This window comes from Haliotis rufescens, unplaced genomic scaffold (assembly GCF_023055435.1).
Source record: "Haliotis rufescens isolate VD_foot unplaced genomic scaffold, xgHalRufe1.0.p SCAF_17, whole genome shotgun sequence".
NCBI classification, from domain to species: domain Eukaryota; kingdom Metazoa; phylum Mollusca; class Gastropoda; order Lepetellida; family Haliotidae; genus Haliotis; species Haliotis rufescens.
In genome coordinates this window covers 20,679,574-20,701,828 of record NW_025963857.1, presented here as the reverse complement: position 1 = coordinate 20,701,828, position 22,255 = coordinate 20,679,574, and the positions used below count along the sequence as shown (strand labels likewise).

Below are 22,255 nucleotides of genomic sequence, written 5' to 3'. Positions count from 1 at the left end.
ATGCTTGTCTCCCTGTGAGATTTCGGGGCAGACTATTTCACCAGTACTTCATGCTTGTCTCTCTGTGAGGTTCCAGGGCAGTCTTTATGACCAGTACTTCATGCTTGTCTCCCTGTAAGGTTCCGGGGCAGACTATTTCACCAGTACTTCATGCTTGTCGCTCTGTGAGGTTCCAGGGCAGTCTATTTCACCAGTACTTCATGCTTGTCTACCTGTAAGGTTCCGGGGCAGACTATTTCACCAGTACTTCATGCTTGTCTCCCTGTAAGGTTCCGGGGCAGACTATTTCACCAGTACTTCATGCTTGTCTCTCTGTGAGGTTCCAGGGCAGTCTATTTCACCAGTACTTCATGCTTGTCTCTATGTGAGGTTCCAGGGCAGTCTATATCACCAATACTTCATGCTTGTCTCCCTGTGAGATTTCGGGGCAGACTATTTCACCAGTACTTCATGCTTGTCTCCCTGTGAGATTCCGGGGCAGACTATTTCACCAGTACTTCATGCTTGTCTCTCTGTGAGATTCCGGGCCAGACTATTTCACCAGTACTTCATGCTTGTCTCCCAGTTGGATTCCGGGGCAGTACCTCACCAGTACGTTTGTCACCACTATATTTGACAATGGCTGACTTTAACTTCAATGCTCAGGGGCGGTGGGTTAAAGCGTTCGATCATCACGCCTTGATATTGATGGAATATTGCTAAAAGCAGCTTAAAACATTACTTACTCTTGTGGTCAGGTTTTGTCAGACTGATTGTGTGCCATCGCATTCCGACGGAATGTGACCTTTTTAACTGGTCCAATATAATACAGATTGTGTGAAAACATTCACTCACTAATGAGTGATGTTACATTCGGATGGGTACCTGAAGGCTCTGATACAACATCGCAAAACAGGCTTTCTTACCTCCCTGGATCACGAGCAGCCACTGGGCAACTAAAATTGCCTTAACTATTTGTGCCTATGCTTGATTTCGAATCCGGGCAGGCTGTCGGTGCAGATGTGAGATGCCATGCATCCTTGTCTACAATCCGTGAAATTCGAAATTTGGACTCCTTCAAAAACAGACAGATCGCAGGTGGAATGTGTATTTATTGACCCTGCCTTCAAGTCGGTGTGGCTTCACCACCGATGTGAACGATCAAGTCTAAGACACAAATCATTCTCTTAGTTTCCGTCGGCTCACTTCTATCACACGTGTGGTGACGATAGGAAAAACAGCTTCCTTCGTTAGAAATGAGAATAGAAGGGGAGAACCGTTTCAATTGAATAGAAATTGATGATCCCTAGTTTCATCATTCGTCAATAAATTATGCAGTGTTTCTCGCTTTTATAAGAAAACGTGCCAGTACAAGCAAAATGGAATTTTCTTTGATCAAAAATTCCGTGCATTTCGGATGACGGGCTTTGGCGAGCAGCTGCTGCGGTTCTAAGGAAATTCATTTGAAAGGGAAGTAATCCCACCGGCTGACAGCTTTACGAGATACTTCAGTGGAATCGGCAAAACAACCACCAGACAGCATTATCTCCCTTCGTGCACATTAAACATTCGGCATTGCTCGGGTTTTTACGCAAGAGTTCGGAAACACCAACAGAAGTATCGAGAGCTGAGTATCTCGTGCTGTGTGGCTACACATTCTTTAATCGATCAACATAAACCTGTACAGTTCTTTGTTTGGGAAAGAATTTACTTTCAGCGTTACATGTCACGTATCGCATGAAACAAGTCCTGGCCAGCATTGTTCGACACACACAACGCTGCCTCGGTCTGTCATACAGACCCTGAAACAAATGTGTCCAATACAGCCCATGCAAGTCTATTATGTTTGGCAAGTCTAGATTACTGCAGTATCTAAAAATGAAGAGAGTCTTCTCGGTTCTCGGATATTTTTATTAAGATAATTTACACACATACACACAGACACAGACACAGACACACACACACACACACACACACACACACACACACACACACACACACACACACACACACACACACACACACACACTGGATGCCTGGTGACATCACACATTGGCGAGTTAAATTATTTTCCATGGAGTACCAATGTTCTCTTCAACCAAGGCATTAATATAGCCTATCGTCTTCCTTTGAGGTTCGACACTACAATATGTTGTTCACAATGGCATCGAAGTTCCATATCGCTTCCGTCAAGGCATTAATGTACCATATGTTTTTCCATCCAGCATTAATTTCCTATGCTCCTGTCAATGAATCATTGGTCATGACACTTGTTAATTGGTGTACTGCCCCGTGAAGATCCGGGCTAGAATTGGCCTTCAGCTTGTCGTACAAGGCGACTAACGGGATCGGGTGGTCAGGCTCGCTGACTTGGTTGATCCATATCATCCTATCCCAAATGCGTAGATAGATGATCATAACATCAATCACTGGATTGTATGGTCCAGGATCGAATATTTACAGACCGCCGTCATGTAGCTGGAATATTGCTAAGTGCGGCGTTAAACAACAAACACACTAAATAAGTTTTAATTAAGGCATTAACAAACATGGTTCTTTCCCATCAAGACAGTAGTTTACCATATTCTTGTTCCTGGAGGCACTGATATACCATGTTCGTGCCAGAGCAATGCATTATGTACCACGTTATTGTTAAACAAAGCAACAAGGAACCATATTCTTATTCATCAGTGGGGGGCACGGGTGGCGCGATTCGCTGTGCAGAGTTGCGTCCCTTGGCCACGCTAGAAACCTATGATTGTGGGTTAGAATCCCGGTTCGCCCCGATTATGTTTCTAGGTTTGTCAGCACCATACCCGTGCTCGCGGGTTTCACCGAAGTGGTAAACGTCTGAGACCTGCATCACTTCGGGTTTTCCTCCCACATTAAGCTGACACGCCGTGATATAACTGGAATACTGTTAAAAGCGGCGTTAAACCCAACTCACTCACTCAATTATTCATCAGTCATGAGTGTACCAGTTTCCCGTCCAGTAAGGAAGTCGCGTATGTATTCTTGTCCATAACGACTGTACCATTCTTTCGTTCATCAAAGAACTTCACCTGTTTGTAGTTCAAGGCTTCAGTTTACACTATTCTTGTTCATCAAGCCATCGGAGTACCATCATCTTGCCAACCAATCATTGGTCTTTCCTCTTGTCCCAAAGACGTGTGTACCATATTATGTACAAATCAAGGGATCAGTTTACACTATTCTTGCCTACCAAGACAGCTGTGTTCCATATTCCTGTTTATCGAGGCATTGAAGTGGCATATTCTCGTCCATATTCTTGTCAATGAAGGCATTAGGGTACCAGATTCCTGTTCACATGTTAGTTGAGTACGAGATTATCGCAGAGCGGGGCATTGTTGTACACATTCTTGCCCATCGAGAGATAAATATTATCCTCAAACAATTGTCAGTTAAGATATTATCAAACACTGTTCTCGACTATGAAGACACCTTCATATTTTTGTATATCGGGGCACTGATGTGTCATTACCTATACACTGCCCGGTACCCAAAGAAGAAAGTTTGAAATGCGAGACTTCCGGGTGAACAAGGTTTTACCGTGGCTGAATACAAAATTACAGACAAGTAAACTTCATCTTTTATCGCCTGTTCACAAACTGCGCTCAAGTTAATGACAGCAGTTTCTACTTAAGCTCGTAATTGAAGCCAGCATAATGTTGTCAGTAACGACGTGTATCCATTAACCATGAGCGAGAAAACACCATGCAACGCAGATAACCACAGGAAACTGTTTACTGATTAATGCCATTTCTAATAACAAAAATTACATTTGAAGGTGTACACTCCCTGAAAATCGTGGCAATGAGTGTTAACTTCACGACGAACAAACATGAACGTTTGGTATTTTTGCTCAAAACTTCCAAACATTATTCATGCATGTAACGCGTTTAACGTCACGTTCACAACCATTGCACGTTCATTTCATGCTCGCGTGTGTGTGCGTGTGTGTTTATTTGTGTGTGTGTGCTTGTTATAGTCCAAACTAATGCCCATTAATAGCGCCATGCCGCAATTTTAACATATATATCCTACACAGACACAGTACACTGACTCCGAGTCGACCAGTCCTTGTATAATACCCTCAACGCCGAACACAAGGCAGGGAAAAAAAGAACCATATTGTAACGTCTTTTCGGGGATCGAACAACCGACCTTCCACTAGACCGAAGGCGGTCTGAGATCCGATGGAGACTCTGTGCCTGGTGACTAGCATCAGTCACCTAACCTGGTGGGGCAGCCACTTATCTCACTGGTGGGGCAGCCACTTATCTCACACTTTGAGGGATGATGCTTCCTCGAAGAACCCACGAAGATCCGGGTTAGAATTGGTCTTCTGAGTGCGGAGTCGAACAAGAAACAAACCAACTTTCTCGAAGTAATTTGCAAAACGTTTTAATGAGGGGACTATGTACGTTGTGACCAATTACATTTGCTTCAAGTCCGAAACCCCCTTTTGTGTTCTTACTCAATTGAATGATGTATGTGAGCCTAGCCGTTAATGGTTACCCTTATCACAAAGTTATTGCTTAACACATGGTTCTAATTTCAACGTCTAGACCGCAAATAGGTACCAGCAGCTTACTTCAAGCAGACTGTAACGAGTCACCATCACGTAGACATGTACCTGCTAGGGCTCCAGAAACCCTTCAAAGAACACTTCCCGGCAGCTTCACACACTACATCCACTGCTTAAAATCCCACCACGCCGGACTTCATTGCCCTCGTTCGGGGCTAAACAAACTTTCTCTTGAGCCCTACCCTAGGGGGTCATCGAAGCCTGATCAGAGAGAGCGACGACAGGAGGCCCCCAAGGACAACGTCATCAAAGTGGCATCTGATATTGAAACAAAGGAGGATTAATGCTGACTGGGGAAATGAGGATGGAGATTACGTTGGCTGGCGAGGTTTGTAGTGTCTAGACTTCTCAAAGTGGTCATCAACAGCTCATCGGCTCCCGCAACTGTCTCCAAATCCGCCAGTGATTGAACTTGGGGCCTGGCACCGACGTTGTCTTCTAATATAGACAGCTAATCGTATCTCAAACTCTCAATAAACAGCCCTCAAGAATGAAAAGGAGCTCATACTCGAGATATATTCATTTTGAAGGCTGAACGTGATTAATGGATCCCGAGAGTGTCAGACGCCAGTTTGTACACACGTGTAGTACATGCGCATGCGTCAGCACGCGTTTTGTACTCTACCGTTATTTGTCTCCAGGGGTGATTTGAAACATTCCATGAAATGACCAATTTGTCTGTTGCTGGTGATCGTAACCGGAGATTAATGGCAGTAAGCTGAACCTAATACAGTTACTCTCTTCAGACTCTTTCTGTGACATATGACTGTAAGCGGATCAACGGTTCTTCCTCAGTAGCTTACAGTGATACTGATTACTTGAATGTTGAAGTTTCCTGACCGGAAATGTATGACGTCTGTCAGACCTCGTGGAAATGGCAGATTTGTGACCCCATACTTACATAAATATACCATCGTGTAACCTAATAACAGGTATAGATATTCAGCCAGCTTTCATTATAACCAACACAGAGAACAGACACGTCCAGAAGAGGATAAGGTGACGCTGGTAAGAAACACTGCAACAGTTAAAGACGGTCAGATAGTATGGTATGGTATATCTAGATTTATTTCACAAAAGAAAGTATCCAAATAAGCATGTCAGCATTTCGCAAGAATATTATTGTAAATGTTAATCATAAACATTTTATACAGAGCCATAAGGAAAAAAAGAGTAATATATTGTTTTACGCCGCTTTTAGCAATATTCCAGCAATATCACGACGGGGGATGTTTGACATGGCTTCATATGGACCTGGTACTTCGGTGTGACGAATGAAGGCGTTAGATCGTATGCTGCGCCACCAGTACACACGAAACTAAATTTACCAGCGTCCTCACCTCTGTGCAATATCGTAATAACAGAAATGGATTCGCAGTAATATAGACGCCGCCATAGCCATGGGGAAGACCAATTCAATTGTGTGGATACGACTCAGCTTGTTACTTAATGGCAAAGTATCTGATAGATCATATTGAAGTTTTAAAAGTATTGTCCTCGCCGCTACGTCCCCGTGAGACTTCTGTACGGCTGTCGCTCGTGACCCGTAACGCCCGCAGGAGCCGACTATTATACCTACATAGCTTAAATATTACTTACAAAAACTCTAAAACGTCAGGAGCACGTGTGGCCAGGTCGTCTACGGCGCCAACGTTCGCTGTGCCTATAGTTTTGGGTTGGAATCCCGGTTCGCCCCGATTAATTGTACCCGTGCTCGTAGATTTCACCGAAGTGTTAAAAGTCTGAGAAATGCATCACATCGGACTTTCCCCCCACATTTAGCTGACACGCTGTGATATAACTGGAATACTGTTCAAAGCGCATAGAAACCTCGTCCACGATCTCGACCGAAGCTTCACGACATTCGTAAGTCTGTGTCACACTGCAGGGGTACGATAGTCGTAAGTCTGTGTCACACTGCAGCGGTACGACATTCGTAAGTCTGTGTCACACTGCAGGGGTACGACATTCGTAAGTCTGTGTCACACTGCAGGGGTACGACATTCGTAAGTCTGTGTCACACTGCAGCGGTACGACATTCGTAAGTCTGTGTCACACTGCAGCGGTACGACATTCGTTAGTCTGTGTCACACTGCAGCGGTACGACATTCGTAAGTCTGTGTCACACTGCAGCGGTACGACATTCGTAAGTCTGTGTCACACTGCAGCGGTACAACAGTCGTAAGTCTGTGTCACACTGCAGTGGTACGACATTCGTAAGTCTGTGTCACACTGCAGGGGTACGACATTCGTAAGTCTGTGTCACACTGCAGGGGTACGACATTCGTAAGTCTGTGTCACACTGCAGGGGTACGACATTCGTAAGTCTGTGTCACACTGCAGGGGTACGACATTCGTAAGTCTGTGTCACACGACAGCGGTACGACATTCGTAAGTCTGTGTCACACTGGAGCGGTACGACATTCGTAAGTCTGTGTCACACTGCAGTGGTACGACATTCGTAAGTCTGTGTCACACTGCAGGGGTACGACATTCGTAAGTCTGTGTCACACTGCAGGGGTACGACATTCGTAAGTCTGTGTCACACTGCAGCGGTACGACATTCTTAAGTCTGTGTCACACTGCAGGGGTACGACATTCGTAAGTCTGTGTCACACTGCAGGGGTACGACATTCGTAAGTCTGTGTCACATTGCAGGGGTACGACATTCGTAAGTCTGTGTCACACTGCAGGGGTACGACATTCGTAAGTCTGTGTCACACTGCAGCGGTACGACATTCGTAAGCCTGTGTCACACTGCAGGGGTACGACATTCGTAAGTCTGTGTCACACTGCAGGGGTACGACATTCGTAAGTCTGTGTCACACTGCAGCGGTACGACAGTCGTAAGTCTGTGTCACACTGCAGCGGTACGACATTCGTAAGTCTGTGTCTCACTGCAGGGGTACGACATTCGTAAGTCTGTGTCACACTGCAGCGGTACGACATTCGTAAGTCTGTGTCACACTGCAGCGGTACGACATTCGTAAGTCTGTGTCACACTGCAGGGGTACGACATTCGTAAGTCTGTGTCACACTGCAGCGGTACGACATTCGTAAGTCTGTGTCACACTGCAGTGGTACGACATTCGTAAGTCTGTGTCACACTGCAGGGGTACGACAGTCGTAGCGCTACGAACACTCTGTGGATCGGTTCCCCGGTCCGATTAACATGCTACTAAACTTTTGATAGGGATCATCAAATTTGTCATTCTATTTAAATATACAGTAAACTACGGTTATAACGAACACGCTTATAACGAACTTACGGATATAACGAACTTACTGTTTTGGTCCCGACTATTTGCTGTAGTTATGCTGTATATATGCTTATAACGAACTACGGTTATAACGAACTAAAATTAGTAGTCCCTTTCGAGTTCGTTATAACCGTACTTTACTGTACACATGCCATATTGTGAGAATCAGTTTCGTGTATCAACAAAAGATACAAATATCCCTATCAAAAGATGAGTAGAATAGGTCGTCGTGATACAGCTAAAATATGGCGCGGCGTTAAAGACGATTCGCTCGCTCACAACCATAAGATGATGGCTGTTGCAAATGCTTAATATGAGAAATGTAAGGACATGGAGAACAGATTTACGTGGCTCTGTATTGGTGTGTATGAACAACAATAAATTGGTAAGTCTTTGAATGGCATTTAGAAGTGAGACACATAAGGAAGAGAATTTATGGATGTCAACTTCTTTACTATGACGAAACATAATGTTTCAGAGTATATGCTTACTCCTTCATCAGGTGATTGATGAAGGAGTAGGCATATACTCTGAAACGTTGTGTTTCGTCAAAATAAAGGGGCGGTCGGGTAGCCTAGTGGTTAAAGCGTTCGCTCGTCACGCCGAAGACCCGGGTTCGATTCCCGACATGGGTACAATGTGTGAAGCCCATTTCTGGTGTCCCCAGCCGTGATATTGCTGGAATATTGCTAAAGGCGGCGTCAAATCATACTCACTCACTCACTCATAATAAAGAAGTTGACATCCATAAATTCTCTTTCTTAAGAAATTGGTAGAAATTATGTCGTCGTAACTTTACAACATCATCAACAGTTTGGACAAATAAACAAACATAAATACACGTGAACACAGGTGTGAATTGTTGGACGATAGAAACAATCAGTGTATTTTATATGAACATATTGCACAAATTAAAGAAATAAATAGCACTTTCATTGCATAAACTATCAACGGATAAAAATGTTCTCATGAATGGGGAAAAAAATATCGTGCGTGAAACCGAGGGCACTGAATTGTCCCATTGCGTCTGTAAGCTATTATCATCACTTGACCTCAAACATCACTAAGCATCCACGCGGAAGGTCACACTGCATTCGTCACCACTCGTGTCATTCAGGGATAAGCCGAATGGCACTTCGTGTCCCTATGGTGGACATTTTATTAACTGGGTTCCGTCTCAGAGCAAGCGGGAAAACGGTATAGATAAGTCAATTTGTTGAACAACTTGCGATTCGGCATCGCAAGTTTTACGTATAATTTAAAAACACAGTTGCTGTTTACGACCAAAGAGGAAATTGGCAACTGCTGGGTTTATTCTTTACTATAAACGAAGATTTATAACGAGGAATTCACTCATCGAATTTTAATCATAGTCGTACACGTTTTCGCACATAAGTCCAGTCGATAGTAAACGGATCTTCCTGCAGGTTACGGAAAGGGGCGAGTGGTGACGAAAGATCTCGCTGGCTGATTCACCCTCGGATTCGGTCGTGTGTGGATACTAAACCTTTATATGAAGCCACGGACAAAACTCGATCACCACATCGGTTGTGCAGATCCTTTTCCATGTGTTCATGTGCAAATATAGCGATAAAACATTTGAGGGTGATTAGAAATAAATTGCTGTTAGGTGATCTTCAAATATTTAACAATTTCCGCAAATATCAAACACATAACTCGACCTTGTAAACATATGATGATAAATACATGGATAACTGTGAATGTGAGGAAATAACAATCAGTAAGAATATATATACATATATACACAACAGAGATTGAATATGATGTTTGTATTACCATCCACGTGATCCCTGTGCTATGTACACGACTCCGCCTGACTTAGCTCTGCAATGATTGATTAAGCTCCCGTCGTCGGGCATGTTTCCTTTATGCTAAAGAACCTGACATGATTAACGCCAAATATCGAGCAATAGACAACACATCACGGTCGTCTTCAAATATGAGGGCAATCTCCTAGGCCTACATTCATACAGTTTTACCCACATTATCAAGATTCTAATTTGTAACATTGAGCAAATTTGATTCCCTTGATATCATCTACTTGTTGTGGCATCGGTGAAATGGGTTTACAAATGGCTGATTTGAGATAAACTTTACAAGGTTCCGATCATTTGATCATCTGGATTGGGGGAGGGAGGAGACTAGATTTTTTCATCTACAGCTGAAGAACTAGATAAGAAAAAGCCTCTTGCAATAATGTATTTTTGGTGGCAGACAATTTCTATTTTCTTTCAACAGTTTGAAGCAGAAATATGTTTTTCAAGAATTTTCTGGGAATATCAAATCGCGCGTCGCAAGTTCCTCATGTTCTTGATTTTTTTGAAAACCCATTTCCAACTAATGACCCAATTTCATCATCACCCTAACTTATGACAAAGGTTCTTAGCATTAAACGTTCGTGAAATACATGTACAAAGCTGTTGAAGATAGGAACACAAAATAGAGATTTATGCATAAGAATGTATCGTGGCTCATGACAGATAACTGGCCTTGCCATGTGATCTCTTGGCAAAGAAGGCTTTGTATGACCAGATCTGATCCGACGAAGGACACCGAACTCTGGAACAAAATCTCAACACAACTGTGGAACATTCAGACGCCATATCACAGACATCAGACATGGAATGTTGGAGGAGACAGTGCAGCTGTCCCTTCACGATTAGAAGCAATCACAGAAAGAAATAATACTAAACACTGGTTCACAACATATACCCATCCAAGAACAGGCGACACGGGAGCACCCTCCGGGCACTGAAGATATCAACACATCCCATGCTAAAGTAGAGGCAATTTATGGATAACAACTTCTTTATTTACTGTAAAGGCGACGTTTCGGTATAGATCCTTATACCGTTGTCAAGCGCGCTTTAACAGTGAATAAAGAAGCTGTTATCCATTAATTGTCTCTACTTTGTCAACCGTCAACTTCTAGTAATGTCTGTCCAACAATACATCCCATGCTGGATACTCCGTAACTGTTTCAGCCTCACAGCCTCAGCAGGACAACAGGTGTGCGAATAGAAGAGTGCATTGAGCATAGTGACTTGAATAGAATAAATTGAAGCTGAAAGAAAGAAGAAAGGATTCACTGTACACAGGACAGTCACTCGGCAAGCGTTGCTTGGAATGTTTATGCTGGTGCTTAATGTAATGCTTTTTTCAAACAAACTCTGGAATTCTGGATACTGACGTATTCTGCACACTGGCCACAATAATATTATCCCTGTTGTAAAACGTGGTATCGTCACAATTGAACGATAGTTATGAAGAGTCACATTATGAGCCGTTGCACGACTGTATGACTGGTAATGCATGATACTATGCCAACGTCAGAGAACACACATTGTGATGACGTATTACACAAAGGGAGATGACGACCAAAGAACACACACATGGATGACATGTTACACAAAGGGGAGATTACTACCTCCCGAACGTCCGTTTACACGAGAAACTATTGTCCTGGTCGCACGTGAGTGTCTGGTGATAAAATACTTGCTCTGTTTCAGTGTTGTAAAGCTTGAAGTTCACACTGAATTCCATCCTACAGCCACTCACACACTTTTTATCAACAGATGGCATTGTATTGTTGAATCCTGCCAGGAATTGATGGCAATACATGTCACTGTGTTTGTCAAACTCACTCATCTCCTTCTGACGAGTGTTCGGGCCAATTTCACAAAGTTTTGCCCGGGTGCAGTTGTTATAGCAACACGTGTCGTCACGTGTCACCTCCACCTCCATCTTAGTCCCGAAGGCGCACGTGGCACAAACACGGAGGATGTGATCAACCATCCCGCCCTTACTAAGTCCGGATGGAGATGGACCAATGTATTTATGCCCTAGTACGAATCGCGTCACTTCCGGTGAACTAGGACAGTTTATGCGAATCATATTTTGAAGAGTGCCTGGATTTGATTGGTTCAAATATATATGCTGCTGATAAGAAGAGAGTGGAAGGACCGAGGGGCAGTAGGCCGTTACACCGACCACGAGACGCGAGCCCCGTAAGACGTCCAGGGTGCTGCTGGTGTTCATACACAGACTCTGATAAATCTCCAGTTTAGATAGACCGAAGTCGTTGGTACTCACACCTTTGGAACTGGACACCTTAAGTGCTACACATGTTAGACGAATGGAATGAAAGATTTTAAAACAGCTGCCATATATATGATTATAAAGCACATCTCTCTCATTTTTGACCGTACGCGCGACCTCGGTGCAAATGTCGTGGTCTAGCGTCGTATCCGATCCCTCGATCGATAAACACAAGTTTATAAACACATTTGTCCCGCTTGAGCAAAAAGATTCCTTCATTTTTTCAGCTGACACATTTCCACCTAAAGGAAGGGGTAAAAAGTAGTTGGGCATCTCTTTCTGATTCTCGTGACAATTATCCTGGGTGGTTGGCCAGGGCAGAGCGTCCATCATGACATGTGGGCCCCCATCTGTGGTGAGTAACCCCTGGATGAACGACCCGTGGTATGTGTACTGCCCCCCACACTTGGTCACACGCAGGGGGAGACGGGAGTTGCACTCCTCGCGAGAAACATTAGTCCGTGACTGAACATGAGGTTTGATGAGTCCTTTGGAAATACGAACGAATATTTCCGAATACGTTCCGAGGGGTAACGTAACAATGTGCGATAGCGGAACCGAACTATCGTCACCCGGTTTTGTCACTGAAAATACTTTGCACTCCAGACTCTTAAATCCGTGTGTCCAATCATAGCTAACAATAGTACCGTCGGGTAACATAACAGAAGCGAAATTGTTTTCTCCTTTAAACTGGATGTGGGTGAGGTCCGACCCTTTGGCGTCTCCAACACTTATAGAGAACAAGGAATGGAAGCTCCCATCCATGCCCTTGTGGCCAAAGGTCCGGAGTGTCGTTCCATTACTGAATGTGACTTCAAATAGCTTGCTGCTGCTGGAATCCCTGAAAGACTGGAATTTCTGGATGTAGAGTTCGGGTGGTGGTTTAGGCGTCGGAGATGGAGATGGAGATGGAGGAGGGACCACCAAAGAGGCGTTGATGGTCGTTGAGTTGAGCCATGTAGCAGGCCTCATTTCATTACCTTTTGAAACACTGAAGAACACTCCCACGAATACTGCAAGTATTAAGATCGCCACAAGGAATATTATTATCACTAAAATCCACCATTTCCGTCTTGGTCTCTTGAACACGGAGACCGACGTGGGCTTGTCGACGCCTCCGAGTCCAAGGAAAGCCTCGCTTTCAGGCTGGATGTGTCCATTCCCATTGGCTAAACCGGGATCTTGAGTTTCCGCTGACAGGAGGCCTTCCTGTGACGAGTCGAATGTGGGTCGGTCCGGGTCACGTGACCGAATGCCCGTCAACTCGATGTCAGCCATTGTCTACAATGAAAAAACGCTCATTAATTCTCATTCCTAAACCACGACGGAACAATAACATTTCATGGAACAATAATAATTTGTCACAGTGTCAAGATGGAGGTAACTGATTGGGAATTCTTTGTTTTTAGAGAACTAAATTATACGCAAAAATAAGACAAGTCATACTTTCGAGTTTTCATTGACACATACATGAGTTACTGACGGGTGCTACCGGTGGGGCAAGATATGCTCACCTGTTAGCTAACACCTGGTATCATCACTATTTGATAGTGATTCATAACCGTATGCTCATGATATAGTCGGAATCGCACGGTGGAAATTTCTTATGATAATGATTATTGGCAAAGGTAGAACTTATGTTGACATTAGAAGTGAAGAACTAAGAGACACGGGGCAGTGTATGAAGAACTTATGGTCACCTAGAATTGGTTGAATTCAAGAAAAAGAAGACATATTTAAGAATCGTTAAGGGTTATAGACGACTACCACCCGTGCTCCCAGGAACTGCTATCGGGTGATTGGAAAGGTTTATAGGACCAAGGACTAGCATGTTTTATTCTCAAAACCAATAAGTTTATTGACAACATTACATATACAGATATGGCTCAAATATGTCGAAAGGGCGATTTCAGGGGTTTTCGGGAAGCTTTATTGAATAATAATCACAGGAGAGTTGATATTCTCAGGAGATGTAGGTAGAATATACAGTACATGTAGCCACTGAGAAATGAAAAGAACATCTTTGTCCACTATAGAGAAACACTTGCAGCTGATGTCGTTATAATACCATACTTGCAACTGGTGTAGAAAACCCCCAATGCCTGCTGTATGTAATGAACACGCCAACAAAGACCGAGATTCACTACGACCATGATGCTTGGTGTGTCAGCACCATATACGCGCTCGTGGGCTTCATTGAAGTGATATATGTCTTGGATTGATCTGTTCCACTTTGTACTTCCCCCCTGATTAAACACCCTCAGACACCCGGCGTCTGACTGATTTTCAGTTATCCATTCATATACTTTTCAACGCTATTTTGCCTTTTACGCTCAATGGAATCTGTTTCGGTGGATAATCGAGACTGGTTATTTCCTGGCTTTGACGTTTTATATTTACACGTTGGTGTATAACTGAAATACTGTTAATACTGCGTTACATCCGACTGACTGACTCACACATGCTATAAGACCGACACCCCCGCTCTGCAATCCTGTGTCAAAGCCACGATAACATCTGCTACTCGGAATATTGCTTCCGAATAATGCACCGGACTAGGAAAAAGTAATGTTTGGTCTCCTTTGAGGTCTTTGGGCTGTTTACTTTGAAGTTGCAATTACCAGGGTTGCATGGCCAAATATTGCATTCAAAATGGTTGTGTTATAAGGCAGATAAAACACTTGAAAAAAACATTTTAATTTTTTTAGTTAAATATCATCAATTGATTCCAACTCGAGTCCTGGAGAGCGTTCGATCGCTAGAGCCTTCAACTAAATGAATGACAAAGGGGTGCAATACAGCCATGGGAAGTAATTTCACTACTGCTAAATCATATTAACATTCTTGTAAACATTAATTTGATTTGCGGAAGCGATCCATTTCAGTTGGGCTTATGGCCACGACTGCAGCAGGCTATTGATTGTAGCCATTACGTACAACGATCACGGTAAACACACGGTGTATGAAGACCAGTATCAAAGGGAAGACTTCGTGGACGATTTCAGAAATGCACTTAAAATCGGGCAGAAAATTGTCATAAATTTTCATGATTGTAAATGGGATTTTGGTATGATTGTAATTCTCAACATTCAGTCTTTGTCCTCCAAGTTGCATTAACATAAGGCGTTCATCTGCAAGAAGCAACATTGATCAGCACACAGTCATAATAAGGATTAATATTTTTAAAGTAGAATTTAGTTGCCATAATTGTACATATCTGGAAGCCATATTTCCTCTTGAAATAGAATTAGCCCTGCGTGTTTGTAATTGACAATATTCTGCTGCTGCCGAGTGGGCAATAGGGTGGAAACGACCGCGACAGAAACATATTTTATTTTGATTCTTGCACTGTATCGCGTTGATTTTCGACCATTCGCGATGTAGCATGCCCGGGGTAGACACCTTCAGCCATATCTACAGACATAGAAATCACATTGGGTGAAGGAGTGAGTTGGACTTTTCACCGCTGCAAGCACTGCCAAGCCAAATCAAGACGGCGGAAACCACAGGCGCCGACTATTTTTCCCATGATGGTTCTTTGAAGACGGGAGGAGCTCCCCTAACCTAACCATTCCCCTGTAATTATACCTCTAGTTACCGTTATATTCCCAATAGAAAACATTACACAAACATTAACCCAAAGTTGATATTGTCGACAATATAATGGCTGTACATTAAAATACGACGAAAGAGATTATTCAGCAGGTTGGGTGCTCTGATCACATTTTATCAGAACAGCATCGATTTACCTGAACTCAACTAGTGAGTGGAGAGTGAGTTGGTAGTGAATGTTGGAATACAGGGCAAATGTATGTAGTTCTATTATTTCAAATTATATACATTAGTCATATATAAATTGGAAATTTGAGAAGAAATAAATAATCAAAATAAATAATGAATTTGTCAAAAGACTTCACTGATGTACAGAAACAAAATTTAAAATGAAAATCTTTCATTATTCACAAACAACGTTGACAATGATTTTTCCATATCTATTATAAGGTAAACAAATATTTAAATGAACGTCATCTTGTCCACTGAAGACAGGTGATAGGTTTCCAGGAAAAACTCCAGTCGACTCCACTGGACTCCAGCATTTGGCACCAATACCATCGGTTGTTCACTGCAGTTCCCGATACACCGTTTATGAGACGCCCGTGTCAAATGAATTCAATTACCGTGAAACCTCATACAAATTAAAGGTCAAGGTCATGGTTAAATACACTTCCGCCAACGTCACGTGACAAGACGTTAGCTGACGTGTGCGCACATGGGAGGCCATAATTGATTCAAATAATCAGAGCTGGGAAACCTCTCGGGATATTACTCTGTGACTACAGCTAATATCATCAGTCTCTGAGGCTGCAATTGTCGTTGATGAAGTTGCAATTGTCACTGATGAGAGATACATAGAATGAGTTCGTGAACAGATGAAAGAACTGTTACAGAAGGTGATAGGTCTATATGAGAACAGCTGTGTCCCTTGCCACAATCGCTTACCCCTCAATGAATACCCCTCAGACATCGACGGTTGTAGTTTAAGTACTGGCAGGCTGGGTTTTACCTATGACTGAGTTAATGGTATGTGGAGGTTTACATCAGTAGTGTCATCGTTATGTCAGGGAGGTTGAACACCCTGTGAGATTCGACCTACGCTCTCTCTCTCTCTCTGTCTGTCTGTCTCTCTCTGTCTGTCTGTCTGTCTCTCTCTCTCGGTGGAAGGTTCTGCTGTTTATCCTCTATATACCATTGAATATCGACACTTATCTTTAAGAGACAGCTGTATATCATTGTTTTTAAAACATTCACATATCTAAATTGATTTTTGATAAAGATGTGTACCTCGGGGTCATAATAAATAACTTTGATGTATATATACTCTCACATATATATCCTATATCGGATGACAAACTATCACTGCTTTCACCCGACGTTCGGCCATCGAACTTCCTTCAAAAGGGGACATGGGTGGGAGAAATTGGCTGTCCTAGCAAGTGTATTCAAGTCGCGGAACACCAGCTTTTTGTCTGCTGTCTCGTAACGGGTAATGAGTGCCCCGATTACAGAGAGGTACTGATCAGTGTCACACACGCCGTTAATTATAAAATCTGAAGCTGGACTGAAATGAGTACCATACCGTGCAGCATAAACCCCAAGACCAACTCGAGTGGTCAACGTCGAGATTGTACTCAGAACATTGGTTTTATGCGCGCACACGGCCACAGTTCGCTCCAAGACACCCAGTGTTTTCAATTTACCAATGATAACGTATGTGTTCAGGCTGGTCCTGACTGTTCCCAATGTGTTCGCTCTGAAGCGGACGTTCTGTGCCAGGAATAAACCTGTGTCAATTATAAAGGCGCACTGTAACAATATGAAAGATTAAGAATGATCAATAAGACGAAAATATCAAAACATCAGAAAACTCGTTCCAGTGATGAAGCGCGATGCAGAGAATTAATAAAGCAACTGGCATGTGTTCTCGAGACAATTCATGACAAGCCTGGAGTAAGACAAGTCTTTAAAATACCTAACAGATGATATCCCCAACAGTTCGTCCTGTCATTATTAATTTGTCACATGCGCCTTGGAGAATACGTAACTAATCAACATTACTGCACACCCTCCTACTCACAAGACATCGTACTTCAGCATGAATGAGTGAGTGGGTGAGTGAGTGAGTGAGTGAGTGAGTTGGGCATCTCGTCGTTACTACTGCCTCTATGACACGACAGGAATAAAACCCGGTTCGTCGGTGCGACGAGCGAATGCTTCTACCACTTGGCTTCCCCAAGGCCCCAGCCACCACGTATAATTATATTAACAACACATGGTAAAACTCTCAATACTGTGGTAAAAAAGAATGAAAAAAAGAAACAGAAGATGTAAGAGTTATTTTATGTAGACATGTAGGCCTGTAAAAACTTAAATTGAATATGTTATATGTATGTCCGTCCTTAATCCAGTTTCGAAGTTCTCGTCCAGATTATCAGCTTTCCCGGATGTTATTATATCAATGTATCCACTCAATACAGAAAGGTGAGGGTTCATTCAAACGATGTTAAAACGTATCTTTTGGGGACTCACTCACTGACTGCATACTGATGAAGATTGGGATACAACTATGTGGTATTAAACAGTCAACCAAATCAATCATCACACGATATTAATACCAACCTAGTGACATCAAATATGATTAGTGCACTTATGAAATATGCTTGAATGTCATGAATATGCCAGTACCCCCTCCAGAGAACGCAGACACACACATGCAAATGCGACATTTCATACATGTAGGTTGTGTTCCAAGACTATAATACAAAACGATAGAGATGGATGCTTGAAGGGAAATTTAGCAATGTTGGTGTGATCAATACACAGCACTAAAGTGGAGTGGTTCCATAACTGATTCAATTGCCATGGCGTGAGGTGGCATTTCAAACACCACACACAACCAGACAATACAGAAGATAGAATAAAACAACCACGTATATACCTTGTGTCGGAAAAACATGTTGGCTGTAGTTGTCGAATAACTACTCCTTCTATAAATGGCCCCGTGACATTGTCTTCCAGACGCCGAAGGAATGGGTGATTTGTCTTGAGCAGACGACACAGCCGAAGGGGCTTACCGCCTTTTGATGTACAGCTCTACCTCGTGCAGCTTGTTAGAAGCAGACGACATCCAAAATATGACACCCGCAGACGACATCGAGCACATGGAACGACCGAACAGACGACATTTGAGTCTGACATCACTGATAGTAATTTCCTCGTGGATGTAGATTTCTAGCCATTGTACAACGTTACATGCAGGCGGTGCTCCCATGCGGCATGGCGCTACAGAGAACGACAGATCTGGAACCAGAGCCTAGCTTCCTAGGCAGGTGCATACAAATCGTTTTCGTCTCAAGCAGACGACACACATGCTACTCGAATCTGAAACCATGAGTTACGCATGCCCTCTAACTTCCGGTCAGCTTATGCAACTGAGCGAGGTGTCTGCCAGCACGATTGACAGATCAAATATTAATACACGCAATGTGTCTAAACGCAGCAATTGACATGGTTTCGGAGGCGGTTGTTCCATATTCAAATGATACTGTGCACTTGGACACCATATTGATAGAGGATACAAGGCCACGGTGTCACAACTGCCTTTTAATGAGGATAACAGAGCGGCGTGAGAAGACTGGGCGATGCAGGGGATTTGCAGTAGCGGGCACGTTATGTTCAAATCAATGAAATGGCACCTCAACTATAAAGAATTGATGTGTAACAGAAGAGGTAACCTACACCTACGAAATGCCGCTATCACATACACAAGGTGCGACAATTGCACAATCTCATCACACCCACAAGCAGGCCAGCATCGCCTTGTCACTTTGAAGCACCCAAAGTCGATACTGCGTGTTTGTAAAATACAGTTTTAGATGTACAAGACTTAGTCCTGTGAGAGTCTTCTGTCTGCTTGTTTTGCTGATAGCGGTGGTGTGTCGGACTGATAGGTCACGAACTTGTTTTCAGGCCGATGTTGCTGCAGAGTTTTAGTGTTTCTCCAACGTCAACACTCTTTGTTATTATGTTAAAAGCAAGCTGATCAATGCGATATAAACTAAACAAACACCAAAATAGCTGAGCGCAAAGCTCCAACTGTCGTCCCTATTCTATAGAGGAGTTAGTGGGGTTTAATGCCGCTCTTAGCGGTCCTGTAGCAGATGAAGACACCAGACATGACTTCACACATTCAGTGCTTAAGTATTTCGGAGCGAGCAACAAAAGATGGATGTTGTGCCCAAGGATCTAACGCCCAACCTTTTAAGAATAATTGTCATGTTGTTTTTGTGGTAATATTATGATGAGGTTCAAATGGCCCTATTCAGCTGCAAATTCCGAGTTCCAAGGTATTAGAACGAGAATAATGCAATAAAGAAAACACATTCATGGGTTATGCATGCATTGACATTGCTAGATTCATTCTGGAAAATTACATAGAAAATGCGCATAATATCAACACCGAAAAATAATGACTTTTGAAATCTATTCTTTATAAGAACTTTTTCAATAATAAAAACAAAATCAAAAAGTAAAAAGAAAACCAAAATCAAACCGCCGAAATGTTTTTTTAGCATATTGTGATTAAATTACCTTGCATTTGTGTGTTGGAGTGTTGGTGTGTTGGTAAATAACACCGTTCTATATCACGGGCTTCAAATTTTGTACCAATGGAGGGAATCGAACCGCTAACTAAACAAGCAAACGTGCCGAGGACCTATTCAGATCCGGCACCCCTAAGGGGCTCACCTAGACGGGGTAGGGTGGGGGTGGGGTCGGTATGGAGGATCAAAGGGAGTTTCGAGTTTCGAGATAAAGATGGTTTGATGTGTTTGAAAGGGACTAACATTGGCAAAATTGCAGTCATTGCACGTTTGAATCAGGTCAGTTCAACTGACGGGCAAAACAAAGTATACACTTAAAAATAGGATTTGACCGAAAGTCGCAAAAAACAACAAAAAACAACTATGATACCCGTATCAAATACACCACCATCGAATAACATTTCTTGTTTCTTTCAGCCACCATCAAACTTTCTTTTGCCCATCAGTTTAGTATAATAACCTGCTGACAGGACGATACACGTATCGAGGTTTTGTTTGTTTGTTTAACGCTGCAATCAGCATATGACGGCGGTCTGTAAATAATCGAGTCTGGACCAGACAATCCAGTGATTGATATCATGAACATCGACCCACGCCATTGAGATACGATGACAAGCATCAACGAAGTCAGCGAGCCTGATCACCCGATCCTGTTAGTCGCCTCTTACGTCAAGTATAGTCACCTTCTACGGCAAGCCTGGGTTGCTGAAGACTTATTCTACCCAGGATCGTCACGGGTCCGTATCGAAGTGAAAGTAACCAACTAATAAACGTCATTGCAGCGTTGGAACAACGTGATGCGTAAGGAGGAACATGACACACGAACAGTGCCTCAGTACCACAACATTCTCTGCTAGCCATCCGATACCCATGTTGGAACCTCCTCGCGAAGACCCGTTCAGGCGGCGAGATCAGCCACTTTTGGGTGATGCTCCGTAATGTTTGTCTAATCAAAGCTGTCTGAACAGCTCGATCTGTAACCTCCTTCCTCACTGACACGTGGCACACAAATTCACGCCTTTCCCATTTCATTGAAGCAATAAAATTGTACTAACTAACTTTTCCGGCACGCAGCGACATCACAGCTGATTGCTGCAGACAAGGGCCTGGTCTACGCGAGGTGGGTAACTACATGGAACTTACGCCTTCGACAAGAATGACAACTACGAGGCTCTGAAGAAGGAACTAATGTAAGTAATGTGAGATTAGGACGTCACATTTAATGCGGTAGACCTCAGTTATTTCATAAATGTAGAGGTGCCATGACACAAATATGTATAGCTGCCTTTGGAACATGGCGCCAGCACGAAAGCGTGTAAATGCTTTAAAAGCCACAGTCACCCGATCCAAACTAATATCTACACTGTCTCTCTTGTGATATACAAGTTGATTTTCTCCTTACCTCAAAAAATCAATTACAATTTTGGAATGGCAAATCGCCCATCGATACAGAACTTAGCTCGTTTCGTCGACTCGCTCGAAATTAGCACACTTGGATGAACATCCCAGAAGCATGAGGCTTTTGTGTAGTGTGGCGCTCATATACTGTAATATGTTTTGGAGATGGAGATGTTTTTAGCAGTTCTTCCCTGACATTTTAGTATCATGAATTCTGTGTGAGTGAATGCTGTTTTATGACACAATCAGTAATACTCAAGTTTTATAACGACTGCCTGCTGAGTCTGAGAGCCAAACCGGTGTGGATCACATTATTAGCAACAATCAAAGCCTCTGATCACGTTGCTACACAACCAGTAATATGGCGGCACGGGCACGGACAAGAGTATATCAATTTCAGCTAATCCACGTCAAACTGTAAATAATCTAGTTAGGACCAGGCAAACCACTAACTGTAAGCATGTACAACGATCCACGCCATCGGGGTACAATGACTGAGTCACACAGTCGGACCACAAGATCCCCATTTTCGTAGGTTCATATTCTGAGACTTTTTCTGCCCCGGAATTCTAACATCACGTCACATCCGAGAGTTTGTCATGTATATGCCACATTCACCCTTGATATGTACTTGTCGATATATGGCTGAAATAATGCCGATGCGACGTTAAATTTTAACTCACTCTGATAGTGAGTGAGTATGATTTTACGCCGCCTTTCAGCAATATTCC

General features: G+C 43.0%; 1 protein-coding gene across 6 annotated transcripts in view; it reads right to left on the bottom strand.

The window, feature by feature from the left end:
• Positions 1-8,703: 8,703 nt before the first annotated feature.
• LOC124133943 overlaps positions 8,704-22,255 on the bottom strand; it is a 98,048-nt gene continuing 84,496 nt past the window's right edge. For all 6 annotated transcript variants that reach the window (XM_046498543.2, XM_046498544.2, XM_046498542.2 and 3 more), the window contains one exon: positions 8,704-13,248. In XM_046498543.2, coding sequence (XP_046354499.2) covers positions 11,293-13,245 — 1,953 coding nt within the window. In that variant the 5' untranslated portion in view covers positions 13,246-13,248 and the 3' untranslated portion in view covers positions 8,704-11,292. The remainder of the gene's footprint in view (positions 13,249-22,255) is intronic.